At 43.5% G+C, this 21,921-nt stretch overlaps 1 protein-coding gene across 1 annotated transcript in view; it reads right to left on the bottom strand.

The window, feature by feature from the left end:
- The window catches only part of LRP6 (LDL receptor related protein 6), a 158,468-nt gene that overhangs the window by 128,910 nt on the left and 7,637 nt on the right, over positions 1–21,921 (bottom strand). Inside the window, exon 2 of the mRNA XM_068277320.1 lies at positions 8,658–9,051. Within this exon, the coding sequence (XP_068133421.1) occupies positions 8,658–9,051 (394 nt within the window). The remainder of the gene's footprint in view (positions 1–8,657; positions 9,052–21,921) is intronic.

Genomic DNA, 21,921 nt, shown 5'->3' with positions numbered 1-21,921 from the left:
AAGCTCTGCTGACAGCATAGGAGGAGGAAACGAGCCGATATCAGCCGGGTGCTTACCAAAATTAGCCGGATAGAGGCCTGGGGAAAACACTGAGCCTCCATATGACTCTTGCTTTAATGCTAGGTACAGAGATGCTAGGTGAGATTTTCTGCCCGATTTACTGTCAGAACGATTATTTCCAACATGTCCGATCTGCTTTCTGATCAAATGCCGAGCATTTTCTGATCGATTTCCGTTCACTTCAATAGGAAATCGATCGGAAAATGCTCGAAAATCGATCAGAAAGCAGATTGATCATGTTGGAAATAATGGATCTGACAGTAAATCAGCCAGAAAATCTCATAGTGTGTACACAGCATTAGATATGCACCATCTGTCTTAAAGTGAACCTGCCAAGTCAAAACCAGGAAAACCGGTTGTTTGGTTGTTTTTAATGTGCTATTACAGTGCTTTTTGTTTGCGTTTGAAAAAAACTGAACAAAAATAGGCTTGATTTGCAGTACACAAATCCGGTTCACAGTGCAGGTGAAACAGACATCATATTGTTATACGTATTGGGCATCATTAATGGTTCCGATCAACCACTATTGTTCCGTCAATGTTTTTGGGGTTGGTTCCTCTACCAATCATCTGATTGGTAAGGTTTTCATTTGTGGACCCCATTGTTGTGGAACCACAAGGCTCAGCATGTCCTACAGATTTAACTGAGAAGCTGCAAATTCACACATAGGTATGAACTGTTTTTTTTTTTTTTAGAAAATGCAAAGCTCAGCATGGTCTGAAAGGACATGCTGGCCCCTTGAGATTCCAGAGATTAGTGTATCCTAAGGGTTAAAAAAGAGGGGGTGGGAATACACTTCAGGACAGAGCTTTATGTGTGCAAGCTGACCTAAGGTCACAGCTTTTTTTTGCCTGTACCTATCAGATCAGACTGCTTTTTTTCCCCTTCAGCGCTGCTGTCTGTGTGCTCTGTTCTCTGGGCAGCCAGGACATCCCGCTCTCTGCAGCTAGTGGAGATCTGCTCCGTGCGTCTGACACCCGGGGAGGAAGTGAGTGATTACCTGCACTCCCCTCTTCAAGTGGTGTAATTCAGAGATAGGAAAGTTAGTACTGCACGTAAATGTACAACAATTGTACGGTGGGGAGGGAGAGAGACAAGTGACACAGCCGTGAGGGGGAAAGGAGTCACTAAATACCCGGATTACAAAGCCAGACGGGCTGTAGTTTGCCCAGCTCTGCTTTAGTCACAGGCTCCAGCATCCCTTCACGATCCTGCAGGCAGAGTGAGAGACTGCTTGTTGTACTGTGCCCCGTTCCTGGAGGAGGAGCACTATGCAGTCAGCAGCATGGTCCCGCCTATTGCCATGCTGAGGCAAGGAGTGTAGGAGCCCGCCAGAAAGCGCGAGATCTTGTACGTAGAGGAACTGAGCTTGCTGGGCAATCTGCTACAGAGGCGTCAGCGCTGAGTGCAGAGAACAGCGCTGGCTTTTGTAATATGCAAAATAGCAGCCGGGCGGGGCCTTAATTCACCCGGGCGGCGCGCCCACTTAATTGATCCTGGGGAGAACACTGCACTCCAAGTTTCTGAACTTAACATTTTTTTGGTGCCTTCTCCTTAATATGGGTCTAGTCAAAAAGAATGTATTACGGGTTTTATTGGTCTACGCACCCAATACATCACATGCCCCATGTTCTCTGCTGTCATGTCAGTGCCAATACAACCTGTCATCTAAGAGGCCACCCTGCTTATGCCCGGTTCCACAAAATTCGGCCCCTCATAGACCACCTGTCATTAAAATTTGCAGATGCTTATACCCCTGGCCTAAACAGTCATTTTGAGGCATTTGGTTTCCAGACTACTCCTCATGGTTTTGGGCCCCTAAAATGCTAGGGCAGTATAGGAACCCCACACGTGACCCCATTTTAGAAAGAAGTCACCCCAAGGTATTCCGTTAGGTGTATGGTGAGTTCATAGAAGATTTTCATTTTTGTCACAAGTTAGTGGAAAATGACACTTTGTGAAAAAAAACAATACAATTTCTGCTAACTTGTGACAAAAAATAAAAATCTTCTATGAACTCACCATACACCTAACGGAATACCTTGGGGTGTCTTCTTTCTAAAATAGGTTCACTTGTGGGGTTCCTATACTGCCCTGGCATTTTAGGGGCCCTAAACCGTGAGGAGTAGTCTAGAAACCAAATGCCTCAAGATGACCTGTAAAATCCTAAAGGTACTCATAGGACTTTGGGCCCCTTAGCGCACCTAGGTTGCAAAAAAGTGTCACACGTGGTATCGCCGTAGTCAGAAGTAGTATAATGTGTTTTGGGGTGTATTTTTACACATACCCATGCTGGGTGGGAGAAATATCTGATGTCTTCTTTCCAAAATGGGGTAATTTGGGGGGTATTTATACTATCCTGGAATTCTAGCACCTCATGAAACATGACAGGTGCTCAGAAAAGTCAGAGATGCTTCAAAATAGGAAAATTCACTTGTTGCACCATAGTTTGTAAACGCTATAGCTTTTACCCAAACCAATAAATATACACTGAATGGTTGTTTTTTTTATCAAAGACATGTAGCTCAATAAATGTGGACAAAAATGTATATATGAATTTTACTTTATTTGAAAAATTTCAGCACAGAAAGTTAAAAAAATCGTATCTTTTTTGATGAATATAATAAAAACTAAAAATCACAGCAGTAATCAAATAGCACCAAAAGAAAGCTGCTTTAGGCCTGGGGAACACCAAAACCCGCTAGCAGATCCGCAAAATGCTAGCAGCTTTTGAAATGCTTTTTCTTATTTTTCTGTAGCGTTTCACCTAGCATTTTGCGGTTTTGTGAAGAGTTTTTGGTGTAGATTTCATATATTGTTACAGTAAAGCTGTTACTGAACAGCTTCTGTAACAAAAACGTCTGCAAAACCGCTCTGAACTGCCGTTTTTTCCTATACTTGACATTGGAGGCAGAAATGCCTCCGCAATCCAAAAAATGCCTCACCTCAGGAGTATGCGTTTCAGAAAAAAACGCCTCCCGCTCTAATGTGAACAACCCATTGAGATACATTGACCAAGCGTATCCGCAGCCGCAAGCGGCTGCAAAAACGCCAAAAAACCCGCTCGGTGTGCCCCAGCCCTTAGTGACAATAAAAGGAGGTAAAATTAATTTAGGTGGTAGGTTGTATGACCGAGCAATGAACCGTTAAAGCTGCAGTGGTCTGAATGGAAAAAAAGTGTCTAGTCCTTAAAAAGAGAACCCGAGGTGGGGTTCTAAGAATGAAATCTGCGCTCAGAGGCTGGGTCTGCTTATATTGCCCAGCCTCTGTTGCTATCTCAATCCCCCCTAAGTTCCCTCTGCGCTCCGCTCTCCCCCATAAATCACAGCCACGCTGTGCGGGCTGTGTTTACCTTTGTCCTGTCAGTCTGCGTGCTCCCCCGACTCCTGCAGAGCTCCGGTCCCCGCCTGCGTCCCTTCCCTCCGCACTGATTGGAGGGAAGGGACGCGGGCGGGGACCGGTGCTATGCAGAAGGCGGGGGAGCGGCAGTGAGTGACAGGACAAAAGTTAAAGAGACTCCGTAACAAAAATTGCATCCTGTTTTTTATCATCCTACAAGTTCCAAAAGCTATTCTAATGTGTTCTAGCTTACTGCAGCACTTTGTACTATCACAGTCTCTGTAATAAATCAACTTATCTCTCTCTTGTCAGACTTGTCAGCCTGTGTCTGGAAGGCTGCCAAGTTCTTCAGTGTTGTGGTTCTGCTATGAACTCACCCTTCCAGGCCCCTCTCTGCACACTGCCTGTGTATTATTTAGATTAGAGCAGCTTCTCTCTTCTCTTTTACAAGCTGGATAAATCGTCCTCTGAGCTGGCTGGGCTTTCACATACTGAGGAATTACAAACAAGGGCAAAGCTGTTTGCAGGAAGAAAAGAGCAGCCTGAAACTTCAGTGCATGGGGGAAAGAAACACACAAATGATCTCTTTAGATTCAAAAGGAAGGCTGTATACAGCCTGCTTGTGTATGGATGTATTTTTCTATGTGTGGACATACTGTACATCAACCTACTTCCTGTTTTGGTGGCCATTTTGTTTGTTTATAAACAAACTTTTAAAAACTGTTTTTACCCACTTTTAATGCGGCGAGGAGCGGCGAAATTGTGACAGAGGGTAATAGGAGATGTCCCCTAACGCACTGGTATGTTTACTTTTGAGCGATTTTAACAATACAGATTCTCTTTAACACAGCCCGCTGTGACACGCTGCGTGTCGGCAGCGCGGCTGTTATTTATGGGGGAGAGCGGAGCGCAGGGGGAACTTAAGGGAGATTGAAATAGCAACAGAGGCTGGGCAATATAAGCAGACCCAGCCTCTGAGCACAGAATTCATTCTTAGAAAACCACCTGTTTCTTTTTAGGGGTTTTAAGACTGCAGTCCTTAGGTGGTTAAGGCTGGATTCAAAGTGGTCATTTGCATAATATGCGTTATGGGTGTGAACTGCAATGGGGACTGGACATAGACTTCAATACAAGGCCTGTATGCAGTGAGTTAGAATTACATGATTTGTTACAACACAGTACTGTGAACAGGCCCATAGAATTGTATGGGCAGTGAGTGGACGATGCTGAATTATTCTGCAACACAACTGAGCACTGTGAACTAGCTCTCTTTGTCCACTCTTTGTGGATCCGAGATGAACTTTTACTCATTGCATAATTGTGTTCCTTTCCTATACAGGATCTTCTCAAAAAATTAGCATACTGTGATAAAGTTCATTATTTTCTGTAATGTACTGATGAACATTAGACTTTCATATATTTTAGATTCAAATACACACAACTGATTTAGTTCAAGCCTTTTATTGTTTTAATATTGATGATTTTGGCATAGAGCTCATGAAAACTCAAAATTCCTATCTCAAAAAATTAGCATATTTCATCCGACCAATAAAACAAGTGTTTTTAAAACAAAAAAAAGTCAACCTTCAAATAATTATGTTCAACTTCAATTATGCACTCAATACTTGGCCGGGAATCCTTTTGCAGAAATGACTGCTTCAATGCAGCGTGGCATGGAGGCAATCAGCCTGTGGCACTGCTCAGGTGTTATGGAGGCCCAGGATGCGTCGATAGCGGCCTTAAGCTTTACTGACCATGGTATTTCTGTGCTCAATTGGCCTGCCAACTCTCTTGACCTGAACCCCATAGAGAATCTGTGGAATATTGTGAAGAGAAAGTTGAGAGACGCAAGACCCAACACTCTGGATGAACTTAAGGCCACTATTGAAGCATCCTGGGCCTCCATAACACGTGAGCAGTGCCACAGGCTGATTGCCTCCATGCCACGCATAATTGAAGCAGTCATTTCTGCAAAAGGATTCCCGGCCAAGTATTGAGTGCATAATTGAAGTTGAACATAATTATTTGAAGGTTGACTTTTTTCCCAGCCTCCTACCCACGGGAAGAAACAGCGCACACGACGGGCACAAATGAGAGGTCAAATGACCCTGTTACTTTGAGCAGGAATCGTGCCTGTCGTTATCGCTGCATGTCGTCAAACATTCATGCAATTGTGTGCCTGTACCAACACGGTGAGATCGCAGAAACGACCACTTGTTTAAGAAAAAACGCTGGTCGGCTGGGGGAAGGGGGGGGGGGGATGTGTCTTAGCGTGAAATCGCATAGTGAGTACGGGTCTTTTTAGGCTGTTGGTCCCTTGCACTTAACTGAATCGTGCTCAGAACAAACAAAAAAAAATTGCATTCTCAGCTCAAGTGGGAACACAGCTTTACACCAACATATTTTAAAAATTACAGGTTTTTTTTTTTTGTTTTTTTTTACCAGTGTGTCTCACAGTAAGGAAAAAAATATTGAAAGGGAAATGGCAATCTTCATTACACACTTCAGCAGAGAAATGAGAAATTGCAGCACAATGGAAATATTTGCATGTGGCATTTCCTGCTATCAGAAGTGCTTCATATTGCCCAGAAAAGGAGTCCAGGTTTGGCCACCCACTTGTTACATAAGGCATCCTGTGACTGCAGCAGTGATCTTCTGTAAAAACAAGTGTTTCACAGACCAAGAAAATGCAAAAAAAAAAAAAAAAAAATGTAAGAGATACTGAAGTGATAGATGGGAAGCTGCAGGGAGAGCAGGAGACACCACATTTATCGTGACATAATCATCTACCCTGGAGGCCCAGGGAAAAAGATCCCAATTAATTTGTCTGTATGTGATGAGGCTCGGAGCTTTGGCAGTGATCTGCATCTGATTGCATGCTGCTGTGTACACATGGCTGCGCATCAAAGAAAACATTCTTCTTTTCTACAAGTAAATAGAAAGCAGACCTCTGGATTAACGCCTGTGTCTAGTGCCAAGGAACCTCAGCCCCAAATCTGACACAAGAACAAAAATCTAAACTGGGGAAGATTATCTTCTTATGGGCTACAAAAGAATAAAAAGCAGACAGAGCAGCCCTTGTAATGAGGGGCATATAGAGGTATTTACACATTAGCCTGGCCTAATATGGCCAACAGAGTGCATTTTTACGGTAGATAAAATTTAATTCTAGAGTTGGTTGGCACACATGAGCAATATGAGTTTCCCATCAGATTGACAGGAAATTTCTGGTTGTTTGATTATTTACAATAAGTCTCATCTGCTTCTGATCGATAAAGGGATTGGAGTAATTTTTGGAATCCTGGAGATAGGAAAATATGCACAGACTCCGACCAGTAATACAGTTAAAAGGGAAGGTTCAAGCAAAATAAAAAAATGAGTTTCACTTACCTGGGGCTTCTCCCAGCCCCATGCAGCCATCCTGTGCCCTCGTAGTCACTCACTGCTGCTCCAGTCCCCTGCTGGCAGCTTGCCGACCTCGGAGGTCAGCGGGCTGCATTGCGTACATTTTTACGCATTCCCGCTAGTGCAGGAACATTAACACATACATTTTTACGCATTACTGGTTCAATGCGTAAAAATTTACGCATTGAACCAGTCATGCGTAAAAATGTATTTGTTAATGTTCCTGCACTAGCGGGAATGCGTAAAAATGTACGCAATGCGGCCCGCCGACCTCCGAGGTTGGTAAGCTGCCAGCGGGGGACTGGAGCAGCAGCGAGTGACTACGAGGGCACAGGATGGCTGCACAGGGCGCGGGTGAAGCCCCAGGTAAGTAAAACTTTTTTATTTTGCTTGAACCTTCCCTTTAAACTGCAATTAAATGAAAAAAAAAATTGACGTTCTATTTCTCAGATGATAGTCCTCATAATTAACATATATAATAGTAATAGCAGTGCTCAGTCCACAAATATGAAAAACCAATCTGAAGTTATTTGTGCTACTGCAATAACACAGTCACCGTGTTTTTAAAGTCAGATAACCGTCTTCTACATTTAATACCGGTAACATCTCAGATTAATGCCTGATGTGTAGTTGTGTCACTAATGGACGGAGGAGTGACGTGTGCATGACGTCACGCACAGACAGGGGAGCGGCGTGCACAATGGGATTGATTGCTGCTGTGGGTTGGGGGCCTCTGTAAACACGCCTGATTATCTCAGTCGACTTCAATCAAGCGTGTGTATGAATCTTAAGTCTCCCTTTACCCTAGGCCTCCTGGTAATCTTCAAATAAATATTTAACTTAAAGGAGAACTGTAGTGAGAGGAGTAAGGAGGCAGCCATATTTATTTCCTTTTAAACAATACCAGTTGCCTGGTTATCCTGCTGATCCTCTGCCTCTACGGTAATAGTTTTAGCCCTAGACCCTGAACAAGCATGCAGTAGATCAGGTGTTTCTGACATTTGTGTTAAATCTGACAAGATTAGCTGCATGCTTGTTTCTGGTGTGATTCACACTACTACAGGCAGAAAGCTGAGCAGGGCTGCCAGGCAACTGGTATTGCTTAAAAGGAAATCAATATGGCAGCCTCCATGTATGTCTCACTACAGTTCTGCTTTAACAGTTTAGTCTGCTCCACAGCACTAACCACCACCATCCTTCATAATCTTCCTGAACAACCCAACCACACAAATCTCATTTAGATCATCCTTCTCTCTTGGCGGACTCAAAGCGCCAGAGCTGCAGCCACTAGGACGCCCTCTATTGGTAAAATGCTGGTGAAATTTGCCTTCTAAAAGGAGAAGGAAACAGTGTAAAGGGGCCCATACACAATGATTTTCCCGCCGATATACAGCAGATTCGATCACTGTGAAGGGAGTCTTGCCCAATGTCTCCTACTGTATAGGTGCTGGTTTACTCAACAGGAAGAGACAAGATTCAAACAAAGGTCTCCTGTGTCAGAAGCAGAGCCCTTAACCAGTACACTACTCATCAACTAAAGCGCCAGGCGCACAAACAACCACTGAGAGATGGCTTAACCAAGCACTGGTACCAAAACAGCATTAGCAGCACCTGTTTTGTGAACTGATTTGCCAGTTACAGCTCACCATGTAAGCAAAAATAAAAAATTCTGAATGTTTTAACGTCAACCTGCAATGCGACACAGTTTTCGAAGAAAGTTTCCAATATATTATGAGTTCTCAGGGAGGCAACCATCATTTATAAGGGAAATAACCCAATTAAATATCAATTATACCGTCTGGCATCTGTATTTTAAAATGCACACCAAATCACAAATGATAAAAACACTTACCCTCTGGTAGGGTCCAGGGCGATTGCACGAGGTTGGTCCAGTTCTTGCCAGAACAATACTTTCCGTAAAGAGCCATCCAAATTAGAGACTTCTATTCGATTTGTCTCAGAGTCCGTCCAGTATAATTTTTCTCCCAACCAATCACAAGCCAGTCCGTCTGGCGATACCAAACCAGATATAACCACATCCTGATTGCTGCCAGTTTTGTTTAAATCAATCCTCTTTATCGCCTCCTCACTCACATCACTCCAATAAATAAAGCCTCGGGAAAATACAAAATCCACAGCAGCTGCATCCTCCAGACCGCTGACTAGAACGGTAGAGTTCCCCTTTGTTCCTCCAGCGTCCACCAGTCGTAGATCACGCCGGTTGGCGTACAAAAGTAATGGAGACGCTAAGAAAAAAATGTAATCAAACAAGTAGGTTAGTCTCCTGAACAAAAAGGGGGGGGGGGGCATGCAAATGCTGAAAAACAACTAATAGGGTCAGTCCATCTCAAAATCTCTAGGAAAAAAACACTACAGATGTGGCCATCTTGAAACTGTAGAAACTTGAGGGGGCTCCTACCAGTTTTCTTTTTGCTGCATTGTGTTTAACAATACAGATTCTCTTTAAGTTGTGTTTGGGTCACACCTGCAACAAGCATGCATCCAGTGGCGTTAGAGCATCTGATCTGCATGCGCACTCTGGGCCAGTGACTTATAGCATTAGAGGCAGCATCAGCACAGAAGTCAGGCAACTGGCATGGTCTATTAGAGAATGAAAATGTCAGCCTACGTATTCCTCATGTCAGGTTCCCTTTAACTTGGGGGAAGAAACCCTAAACAAAACTCATTCTTTGTGAACTCCAGTAAATCCTGTACATTAACTGCTTTATTAACCCCCCTGGCAGTCTGATTCTTTCTGGATTTTAGGGTCTAAAAGCAGTGCATTTTTTGCAGGCTTTTAAACCCTAAGGCTCCCTGCACACTGCAAATCCGATTTGCGATTCCGATTCCTTTTCCAATTTGCAATTCCAATTTTCCCTGAATGCCATCAACAGAAAAATGCTGAAAAAAATGCAGCATGCTGTAACGATTAAAAATCAGAATCGCATGCAGTGTGCAGGGAGCCTAAGGGCTGGTTCACACTGCAAGAGCTTTTTAAGCACAAGTGATTTGAAAAGCTCTAGCTAATGCAATGCTATGGGGGCATTTTACAAAATCACATTGCTCCAGTGAGAGCACTCACATAGGATAACAAGCGCTAGAGCTTTCAAAATCACAAAGCGCTTAGAAAAGCTCTTGCAGTTTAAATTAGCTGAAAAAAAAAAAAAAACACCACACCAGAGATCTGCAGCAGCCCCTGCACTTACCACCCAGTGCTCCAGTTCTCAGTTCATACTCCGGGTGACGCTGTAACCCTGTAGTGAGATCACCATCTGTTATGACAACAAATGGCAATCTCCCCCTAGAGATGCAGAGACTGAGGACAGGAAAGAGAATGGCTGCCGGCATCCGGATCCCTCGGGAGGTGAATGAAAACACCTACTAAGCGCTATGCTCCGCACAAGGCTCCTGGCGCCTACCATGAGTCACGCTGGGGGTTGTTTTTTCCACCCCGAGTCTGACTCGTGATAACCCCCAAGGAGGTTAACAACAAGTTATAAGCAAAAGTCTTGTATGCATATGTCCATTTATATAAAAGCTTTAACTCCCTATAAGCTTTTTCAACCTAAAGTCCTGTACAGATGCTAGATAGTCCAGGGCCACCTCTGCCAAGAATCCAGCATGTGTACACAGATCTGAGATAGGCATTTTGTCACAGCCTGACACAGGCAGGTCCTATCCCCCTTTACTCATCTGCTCCATGCTACTCCATCAGCCCTCTCCATATCAACAACACGTTGCCTGCAAATTGTCCCCCTTGCAGGTTAAAGGATACCTTAGTCCTAAATATAATTGGAGGGAGGGGGAGAGGGAGAGTACAAAGACTAAGGGCTGGTGCACACCAAAACCCGCTAGCAGATCCGCAAAATGCTAGCAGATTTTTAAACGCTTTTTTTTATTTTTATGAGGCGTTTTGCTAGCGTTTTGCGGATTGCTGCTGCGGTTTTCAGTATAGTAGATTTCATATATTGTTACAGTAAAGCTGTTACTGAACAGCTTCTGTAACAAAAACGCCTGCAAAACCGCTCTGAAGTGCCGTTTTTCAGAGCGGTTTGCGTTTTTCCTATACTTAACATTGAGGCAGAAACGCACCCGCAATCCAAAAAATGCCTCACCCAGGCATTTTTCGTTTCTGCAAAACGCCCCCCGCTCTGGTGTGCACCACCCCATTGAGATACATTGACCAAGCAGATCCGCAGCCGCAAGCGGATCTGAAAACGCCCAAAAAGCCGCTCGGTGTGCACCAGCCCTTACTGCACCTCCCGTGGCCCGGTGTCTCCTTCCAATCATCTGTACACAGCCCCGTTGTAAAGCCCTGGTCGCCTGGGTCAGTGCGTACGCAGTAAGTCCCCAGGAGTATGCGCACACTCCCGCAGGAAGACGCACTCGGTCACCTGACCCGGACATACTGTACGCACAGAATGTCCGCTATGGAACCTGTGCCCACGCATGCCTGCTACATCCTCCAGCACTCCCGGGGACTAACTACATATGCGCCAACCCTGCCAGCCAGGACTTTTCAACAGGTCCGCTAACAGATGATTGGAAGGAGACACCGGGCCATGGGAGGTGCGGTAGTAAGTCTATGTGAATCTACTCACAGACTCACGGGTGTAAATTTCCGATTATATGTAGGACTAAGGTATCATTTAAAAGTACCCCTGAACTGGAGAAAAATACTGAATAACGCCCATGGTGCTAGGTCAGGGTTTCTCAACTGCCTCAGCATTAGGGATCTATGGAGGAGGGAATCTAGCCAGCCATAGGCTTCATTCAATTTTGTCAATTTTGAGTATGTGTGTTCTCCCCATGTCCATGTGTTTTCTCTGAGCACACATGTCAAAGACATACAGATAAGTTGACTAATGGACATTTGACTGTGGTAGAGATTCGCTAGTGAGCCCCACTGAGGACAGTTTGTGACACGACTATCTACTCTGTAAAAGCACTGAAGAGATCTGCGCTATAAAAATTACTAAATAGTTTGGATTTACTTTAAAAAGGAAACAAACATTTGCTCTCTTCACAGACCTTTATGTTTTGCTGTAACAGGTATATACTATCCCAACAACAGCCCAGATCCTGACAAGTGACCAGAGGAGACACCAGACCAATTGTATCAACCTGACATCTGCACCCCATTACTTTTTAAAATGTCTACGAATCTTGATTTCAGCTCCATGTCAAACTCTTTAAATACACTTGCCACTTCCAGGCCTGAAAAAAAATGATGTAAATCTAGATCTTGTGAAGGTTCCTGGTGAGTTTCACAAATCAAAGTATTATTAGCTGTTGGTTTCTGGAGGAGGGTGCCACTGTGAAGGCACATAAAGACTTCCAGGTGTACGCAGAGCATCAGCTGAGCCACAGCTGTGATCCACAAGCCATGCACAGCGAGAAGCATCTCTATAAAGAGCCGTGAAACGACTGGCATGCTGTCTGTCCTAGGATGACCCTGATGCATGCAGACTGCACACAATTCTTGCAGCAGCTGTACTTCTTACTGACGGCACAGACAGTAGTAAAATTTCCATAGATGCCTGAATATTTCAAGTTAATATAAAGCACATTTCTTTGTAGTAAAACAGCCTTTTACACGTTAACTATACACTAACCAATGGAGGACATAACATTAAAGTAAGCTTAACGTGACACTGAAGAAAAAAAAAAAAGGGAAAAAAATAATCATGAGATAATTGTATGTGTAGTACGGATAATTAATAGAAAACTGGTAGCAGAGAAGAGAGTCACATTTTTATTTTCAGTTATAAAGCTTTTTTTTTTGTTTTTGTTTTTTTGTTTTTGTTTTTTTTTTTAACAACTATGTATCATTCTCTAATATGTGCAATTTGCAAAATACACTCTTTTAAATGATGAAACAGAGCAGAGCTAGTGACCCTTTGAACTTCCTGGCAGTAAAAGCTTAAAGGAATACTATCGATTGAAACGACTTTTTTTTTTAATACTCTATATTAGTGTACACATTACCATTAGTGCTAGGGGCACTTTATTCACCCAGGTTTCTCTCTCGCTATCCCTGCTTAAAAATTCATTTCTCACACAGCTCATAGTAGTTTGTGTCACCCTGAGCTGCTTGGTTACTCTGTCACACAGCTCACAAATATATTTCACTGTGTCACTCACAGCATGCAGAAGACATGAGGAGAAATAGGCTGATCCGAGGTGGTAGCAGGTAACTAAATGAGCTGTAATATTGCTGAAATATAACTAGCTATAACAATAGTCTGTGTTTACACTCAGACTGGCTGCCTGCTTGAGGTGATTCACTCCAGGCTGCATCCACTTTACAAGCTGCTGAGAGGGGCAGACCACTGTCTACAATTAGCATTATTAGTATCTTTATCAGTAAAGAGAAGCAAAGATAATAAACACACATTGCTAGAATCTTTAACCCCTTAAGCCCCATCTACACGATCCGATTCTTTGTACGATTCGATTACGATTCTATTTATGATCTGATTAAATCCAACGCGTCCGATCGGGATTCGATTCAATTCAATTCGATTTGCCATTGTTTTGCAATGGCAAATCGAATTGAATCGAATCGAATTCCGATCGGACATGGTGGATTTAATCAGATCGTAAATAGAATCGTAATGGAATCGTACAAAGAATCGTATCGTGTAGATTGGGCTTTACCACCATATCAACAAGATTCTTTCAGCAAGGTGATAATTAAACTATAAACTGAGGAGTTGATAGCATCTCACCTTTGCAGAGACATGGTCTAGTCCTCTGGGAGCTCAGTATTAGATACATTTTGTATCCAACACTGACGCCAAAACTGATGGAGGATTTTACAGCTGAGAGGAACAGCTGTGTGAGGAATCAAATTGCTCCTAGTACTTGCCCTAATGTGTGCTACAACATACAGCATTTAAAAATAAATGCATACATCGATAGTATTCCTTTAAAAACTTAAACAGTGAGATACAAGGTTGAAATAAGTGCTTCAGAAAACAGCACCATAGTCGACTCAAGTTGGGTCTGAGAGCCCAGAGAAGCTCTTTTGCATAGAAAAGTGAAGTTTCTCAACTCTTCCTGTACTAGAAACAATAGAAGACATATCTGTGCTACTAATATTCTATTTCTTAGCTCACTGATTCCAAACCCGTGTGCCATGACACATCCATGTGTTGCAGCAGCATCGAGTATGTGTCGCCCCTCTGTCTCTCCCCGCTTCTCCCAGCCTCTGCTCCGCTGTAATTAGAGCCTAGCTACAAGAAAATGTCTGCCGATGTCCATAAATGCTGACATCGGCGACCATTTTCTTGCAGCCATCTTACTACAGACGGAGAGGAGGCTGGGAGAAGCAGGAAGAGAAGATGCCTGTGATGGAGGAGGTGGGACGCCAGGTACAAGCATAGAAGAAACGGCCGCCAGCTCAGAAGGATACACGAGCGGCGGCCACGGGAAGGAAGGGGGAAACATGCTGGACACTACCTGGGGGCAGCTATGCTAGCTACCTATACTAGCGGCAACTATACTACCTATGCTGGAGTACCAAAAAAAAAAAAAATTGGGGGGACCATTCAGACCCCACCAGCAGAAAGCTCTGTTAGTGGGGAGAAAATAACTTGTGTGCTGACATGTTTGGCCCTGCAGCGAGGCCTTAAAGCTGCAGTGGCCTATTTCTTGAGAAATGGTCTGGTCTTTAGGGGGGGAAGGGGGGGGTAACACTGTGGTCCTCAAGTGGTTAATCTATAATTTGGCCTTTAAAAATAAAAAAAAAAAGTGGCCCTTCAAGGGTTTAGATAAATGTATTAACCTGCCTAAATGCATTCACTGTTGGATGCGGAGCACCTCCATTTCCTGCCTGAGCAGCAACATTCCTGCACTGTCAGTTAGCAGTGTCTTCATTGCCAGCAATGCCTCAATTATCAGAGGGGCATAGCAAAAAATAACGTGCCACACCACCACATGTAATTACCCTGATTATTTGGGAACAGCTGTTTTAATCGACTCAACAGGTGAAAAACAGCAGCTCTCTGCAGTTGGTTTGTGGACAGTCATGGCTGGGACAAAGGAGCTCAGTGAGGACCTGTGGCTGCTCACAAGTCAGGAAAGGGCTGCAAGGACATCTCTAAATGTTTTCAAGTTCCAGTAGCTACAGTTCAAAGTAGTATCAAAAACAAAAACCACAAGATGTTCCACGCTGTGGAAAATCTCAGATGATGTGGTCGGAAGCCAAAAGTGACACCTGTGCTGGCCAGGTGAAAAGGATCCAAGGATCACCACCAAGGCCATACTAGTGAATCTGAGCTCTGCTGGTGGCAATTTCTCAAGGCAGACAATCCAACGGACACTTTATACTGCTGGGTTTCACGGATGCAGACAGAAGAAGCCACTTCTCCAGATAAGGCACACAAAGGCTCACTTGGCCTCTGCAAAAGTGGTGGAGAAATGGTTAGACAACATTATTAATGTTTTAGAGTGGCCCAGCCAGAGTGACTTGAATCCAATTGAGAATCTGTGGAGGAAGCTGAAGATCGGGGTGATGGCAAGAAGACCCTCCAACCTGAAAGATTTGGAGCACATTGCTAAAGATGAATGGACAAAAAAATAACTGAAGACATGCAAAAAGCAGGTCTGCAATTATAGGAAGCGTTTGATTGCTATAATAGCCAATAAACGCTTTTCTATTGATTATGGAGAAGGATATGAATAATTTTGGACTGGACACTTTTTGCTCAAATGTAAATAAAAGCTAAGAACTGTACACCCATGTCATTTCCGGTCAAAAAAGTACTTGCTGGTTGAATAAAACATTTGCTAGGGGGTATACATTTATACATATACATATACATATATATCCCACACTGGTGAATCAGTGATATGGTATTAGTATATTAGAGCTTACATTAGGGCCTACAAGAGTTGCTTTTTTTTCTCTGCACCAGATTTCTTAGAATGGTGAATGGTGTTTTACACTAAAACTGTTGTTTCACAGATGGCTAAAAGGAGTTAAAAAAAAAAAAAAAAAAAAAAAAAAAAAAAAAGGTGCAGGAAGTAGAATAGAAAAAAAAAATGCCCCTAGCACTAATTGTCAGAGTTTTGATGGAAGTGAGAACTAATTTCATTTTTGCACACTGATAGTGAAAAAAAACAAAAACAAAACTGCATTATGTTCCAACTTTACGTTTCCTTTCTGGTAGATTAATCAGATTCACCCATGCGCTGTTCTCAGTGGAAGAAATGACTTCTGGTAGAAGCATTTACAATTAGACATCTGAAAAGTGTTTTCATCCCCACATCATACAGGAATGCGGGAGCCTTTTGTTAGTGACTTTTAACCTTTGCATTGCTGGTAGGGTGCACAAAAGAAAGGGGCACCGACTTGGAGCTCTTCAGAACAATACTGTGGGATTTAAAAAGAGCTTCCTTTTACTTTTTTCCTCCAAGTTGTATTTTTTCATATATTTACAGAAAAAAAAATCACTACATGATCTTTCTAATGTGCAAAGGCAGAGCCCTTAAAGTGAACCAGAGACGAAGCACCCTTGTGTATTTTACCATAGAAATCAGTGGGAACATTAGAGAAAACATTTACCATGCTCTCTGTTCCATCCTCACTGCTAAAAGTGTCTGTTATCTAGCTGAGATAAGAATCCCGGACTGAGCATTGATTCTGGCTTTGCTATAATGACTCAGCTATAATGATTCCTGAGCAAAGCCAGCAGGGGGCAGGCTTGGACTTGAAGACAGCAAAGAACACAGTCTCAGCTATAATTATTCTGTAGCAAAGCCAGACCGACTGCTTAGTCGGGATTCTTATCTTAGAGGTGATAACAGGCAAATTAAACAGAGAACAATGTAACAAAGAGCAGATTAGGTGTTTACTGTCATGTTCCCACTTATTTATAAGGTAAAATACATGAGGTTGCTTCATCTCTGGTTCTCTTTAAAGTGTACCAAAGATGACAAGTAAAGATTTGATCATTACCCGGGGCTTCCTCCAGCCCCATGAGCTCATCTGAATCCCACGCCGTCCTCCCACAGTCTGCCGTTCAGCCCTGGTAACAGCTCAGTCGCGTCTAGTATAGGTCTTCTGCGCATGGGCGGACTTCAGACGAGCTTATGGGACTGGAGGAAGCTCTGGGTAAGTATCAAATCTCTAGTTAATGTCATCTCTGGTTCACTTCAACCAGTACCCTAACCAGCTAAAGCAACCCCCCCCCCAAACAAATGTTACTTGTCGAGCAACATATCAAGGATTTCATTTCAAGCTGAACTATTAACCAACTAGAGAGAAAGGATCCGCAGACCAGACTTGGCTTAGTGAAAAAGCGTCCGTTCTTTATTAGAAAAATCCACATGACAAAAAGTAGTGCAATAAAATCACAGGATCGACTAACGCGTGTCGGGCTTACAATCTGCCCTTAGTCATAGTCAAAGTGAACCTGTTAAGGAGGCGGCTTATAAAATGGCTGTGAGGGATGACTCCACCCCTATGAAGCCAACAGCCAGGTCCTTAAAGGGAAACATTACATACAAGCAATAAAAACAAACTTGCAATCTACAAGATATTACAACAATGTATAAAAAAGGTAAAAGCAATGTAAAAACGATTACCACTGGAACATCAACATTATTACAAGAAAGCGTCAAAAAGGAGAAGAGGTGAACAATGCTTGTATGTAATGTTTCCCTTTAACGACCTGGCTGTTGGCTTGATAGGGGTGGAGTCATCCCTCACAGCCATTTATAAGCCGCCTCCTTAACAGGTTCACTTTGACTATGACTAAGGGCAGATTGTAAGCCCGACATGCGTTAGTCGATCCTGTGATTTTATTGCACTACTTTTTGTCATGTGGATTTTTCTAATAAAGAACGGACGCTTTTTCACTAAGCCAAGTCTGGTCTGCGGATCCTTTCTCTCTAGTGTGTGCTTAAGGACTGGCTCTCTAGATCCTGCACCGACTGGTATGTGTTACAATGGGGGTAGAGCGTTCATGAACTTGTTCTCTGCTTGCCTTTTACTATGCTCCTCCCTGAAGTCCATCCACCAGCAATATATTTTTTCCACATAAATGACAGTGTGCAATATTTTCTTCTAAGTTACCACTGGACATCTCTCATGTTCATACATTACTATGGAACTACGTTCTAAAAACATGCTTCCAAGCAGCACTAAAAAGGAGAATATCATCACCACCAATCCATCTACTGAGGAACCTATATCCTCTATGACTGGTACCTCATCGTCTGTTGTCCAGGCTGTTTCCCCTTTGGGATTGCGATTGGAGCGGAGGGGTGTTGGAATCCAGTGTGTGGTCGTTGATGGAGTGGATGGAAGGACGCTGAGCACACGTGGTGAGCTTCCTGACTCCCAGACGCAGCACCGCATGCCTCTGGTGGTGGCATCTGCTGGCAATCATGCCGGATATTAACATAAACCTCACAACTCCCAGGCGGAACTGTCCGTTCTATCTGCTGTTGCAGGGGACACCCTAGCTGAGCACACCAGTGTTCAGGATGTGATGTTATTCCCTCCATACAAGGAGAAACAAGGCTGGCATCTTGTGCTCCTGCAGCACACAGCTCTCCCAGTTCTCCACTCCGGTCACAGCTGACCTCACAGGACATTCTTGAGTTGGCTTGTCAGCGTTATGAACTTTATCCGGCCACTGCCTCCATTGTCTCTGATGTCAAGTCCTCTGCTATGGTGACAACCCGGGATATTACGGAGCTGCACAAAGCGGTGAGTCAGCAGTTCATTAGACGGGACATATCAGATGTAAACACATGTACACCACAATGTCTGGGTGCGATTCCCAAAAATGGCACACATGCTTTCACCAGTAGTTTGGCTGGTACTCATATGTCCTCTGCTTCTATGCCATTGCATACAACCTATATGAGTACATCAGGGACTGCAGCTTTTCCTCATTTATTGTCCCAGAATTTTACATCTGTTCCATTAATGCAGGCTGGGGTTCAACCGACATATTATAATGCGCATGGAGTTGGATATACTTCTGCTTTACCCCCCAGCATGCCTTCCTATACCAATAGGATATCACAAATACCGCCTTTCAATCCATTTCCTGGCTCTTCTTCTATGATGCCTCCGAATTTGATGCGGACAAATATCTATCCTGGACATAATGCTGTAAATCCCCAGGGTAACTTGATATCTGGGAACTTTTCCGAACACTCACAATATGCTGCAGATACCCTACGATACAATACTGATCCGATATCCCTTGATAAGACTCATGTTTTACTGCAATCCCCAAAAATGTCATTGAGGTTGATTCATCGCCCAATGGCACTGTATATAATGATATTGCAATAGATTTATCTGTTGCTTCTTCCAAGCCTGTCGAGAATTCAAATGTATCTAACTATCATTTTGATCCCTGTGAGAATCTTGATTCTTTTGGTAATCTATTACAGGATTCAGATCGTAGAAGCAAATTTATGTCTGTATTTTCTAATGACAGTAACACCAGAAGCTTACAACCTGAGCTCACTTTACATTCTTTGCAGACTACGTTAGAATGTTTAATGGATAAAGAGGTACGCATCTGGTGGGATGTTACCAGTCTAAAGCATTACATCAGCGAGGGTATTATACCCAGGGGTCTACGCATTAAGAAGGTGCCTACCACATTATATTCTGACAAATTTGTTCTGGAATGGAATCCGATCCTGTCGGATTGTTCTCTGCAGCTTATGAGACTCATTGTATCCTATGAGGAACAGAAACTCACAGATCTCAGGCTGCAGATAGACAAAACCAATCAGGATCTTAAAAACTTGATTCCTTGCCTGCTTTTGATGATTTACACTCTAAGCTTAAAAACAATATTAATAAGTTAGAGAAAATTATAATGGAAACCAAACGGGTCAAATTTTTGAGGGATATTAACGACTATAATCGCAATGTTGTTTATGAGTGGGGGAGGTGGGAATCCTTTTATAGGTCACCCAAGTCCATTTTGAAAAAAATTTACCCCACGGAAAAATGTGAGCTTTAGCTCTCCAGAAAATTCAGGGTCCCAGTCAGACAATTCTGAACCATCAGAGACTAACCGCCAAAATTTACAGTCAATTTTCCCTAATACTACTTATTCTTCGGCGGTCCCTCCAATTCTCCAGACATCTGGGGTCCTCATTCCTCCCTCATACTACAGAACCCCGAAGAAATCAATCAAGAACAAAAAGTGCAAACCAAAAAGAAACGTACCAGGAGAGCAGAGCGCAAACATAGAAAATCGCAGAGTCATCTAATTGTAGATTTACACCCTGCCTCCACAAATAATGTCGTTAATCTCTCTAAACATCAACTTTCGCCTGAGGAAAGGGGGATTCTATCTAGAGGCTTATCCTTTGCTCCTTATCATTTTGATATATTCAGAACTATTTTAGATTTGAACAAATTTGTCAGAAATTTGGTAGTTAAAAAACATTTTCTTACAGAGGATCTTGAAGTGTTGGGTTCCGCTGCGCCACAGTCCTTGTCTTCGAGTGAAATTGAGGATGTTCCCTCTTTTCGAGACATTAGGACTTTAATGGCGCTGCGAGATCTAGACACGAATGGTGTTCAAGAGGTGGGAATTGATCGGGTAGTTCCAGTTAAAATTTCGAACACTTCATTTTATCCGGTCAATGCCAGATTCCCAGAGATAGACACCTTTCAGGACCTCATAGAGAAGGAATTAACCACTCTTTCTAGGCATTCCAGGGCCCCGTCTGACCTTATCCCTTCCGAGCGTCAGGCTCTTTTATCTCTTCAAAGTAACAATGATATAGTCATACGCTCGGCGGATAAGGGGGGTGCGGTTGTGGTCCTGGATGCCTTTAAATACCAACAGGAGGCCCTTAGGCAGCTGGGTGATGTGGATGTGTATCGGCCCTTGCTCCGGGATCTCACGCAGGTTTTCCTTGTTGATCTTCGGGGCTGCTGGATCGCGGGCAGGACATGGGTGTTTTATCCAAACGGGTGGCTGAGTACCTTTGTCCTCTTCATCCGGTTGTGCCCGTGTTCCACCACCTCCCGAAGATCCACAAATCAGGCGCTCCCCCCCGGGGCCGCCCCATAGTTGCGGGTATCGGCTCCGTGGGCGAGCGCCTGGGGGAGTGGGTCGCCTCACATCTGCAGCCCCTTGTTTCTAGGTTACCTGGATATTTGCAGGACACTCGCCATGTCCTTTCTAGTTTTAGGGATTTCGTGTGGGATGGTGGATATACATGGGTGACCTTGGATGTCGCCTCTCTTTATTCATCGATCCCACATGAACGTGCACTCCAAGCTTTAGAATTCCACCTCAATAAATATTCCTCGTTTGATGTGTCCTTGCAGGTCTTCCTCCTGGAGGCTGTGAAGTACCTCCTCACACACAACTATTTATGTTTGATTCAAGGTTTTTTCTCCAGAGATGTGGAGCTTCTAGGGGGGCCAAATTTTCCCCCCTCTCTTGCCAACCTCTATATGGAGTGGTGGGAGGAGCTCCGCATCTTTGGGGACTCTAACCCTTATGCCTCCCATATCATATGGTATGGGAGGTTTATTGATGATTTGCTGTTGGTGTGGGGGGGTCCTCCTGGTCTCCTGGGGGAATTCCTGATTTATGTTAACAAAAATGAGTTGAATCTTACATTCACAATGAATTCAGATATCACTAAAATTGACTACCTTGATTTAACTCTGGTTGGCGACTCCACATCCTGTTCGGTCTCTACACGTACATTTCGTAAAGCTACAGCAGGCAATTCGATCTTACTTGCTAATTCATGTCATCCTAAACATACGATCAATGCTATCCCTACGGGAGAGTTAATCAGAGCAGCCCGCAATTGTTCCGATCCTCATGATTTACAAACTGAATTTAATCAGGTGGAAGACAGACTCAGACAGAGGGGAGTACACGAGTAGACAGCTGGAGTTAGGACGGATTAAGGGAACCAAGAGAACACGTTCAGATCTATTGGGGACTGCGAGACAGGATGGAGTCAGGGCTGATAAGGTGACTTTCGTCACAGAATACAGCTTGGAATTTACAAAAATCACTAACATTGTGAGAAAATATCTTCCAGTTTTGTATTCAGATCCCAAACTGAAAAAAGTTCTTGATGGCGGATGTCGTTTC

The sequence above is a fragment of the Hyperolius riggenbachi genome, chromosome 3 (assembly GCF_040937935.1).
Source record: "Hyperolius riggenbachi isolate aHypRig1 chromosome 3, aHypRig1.pri, whole genome shotgun sequence".
NCBI lineage: Eukaryota > Metazoa > Chordata > Amphibia > Anura > Hyperoliidae > Hyperolius > Hyperolius riggenbachi.
This window is presented reverse-complemented; position numbering and strand designations above follow the sequence as displayed.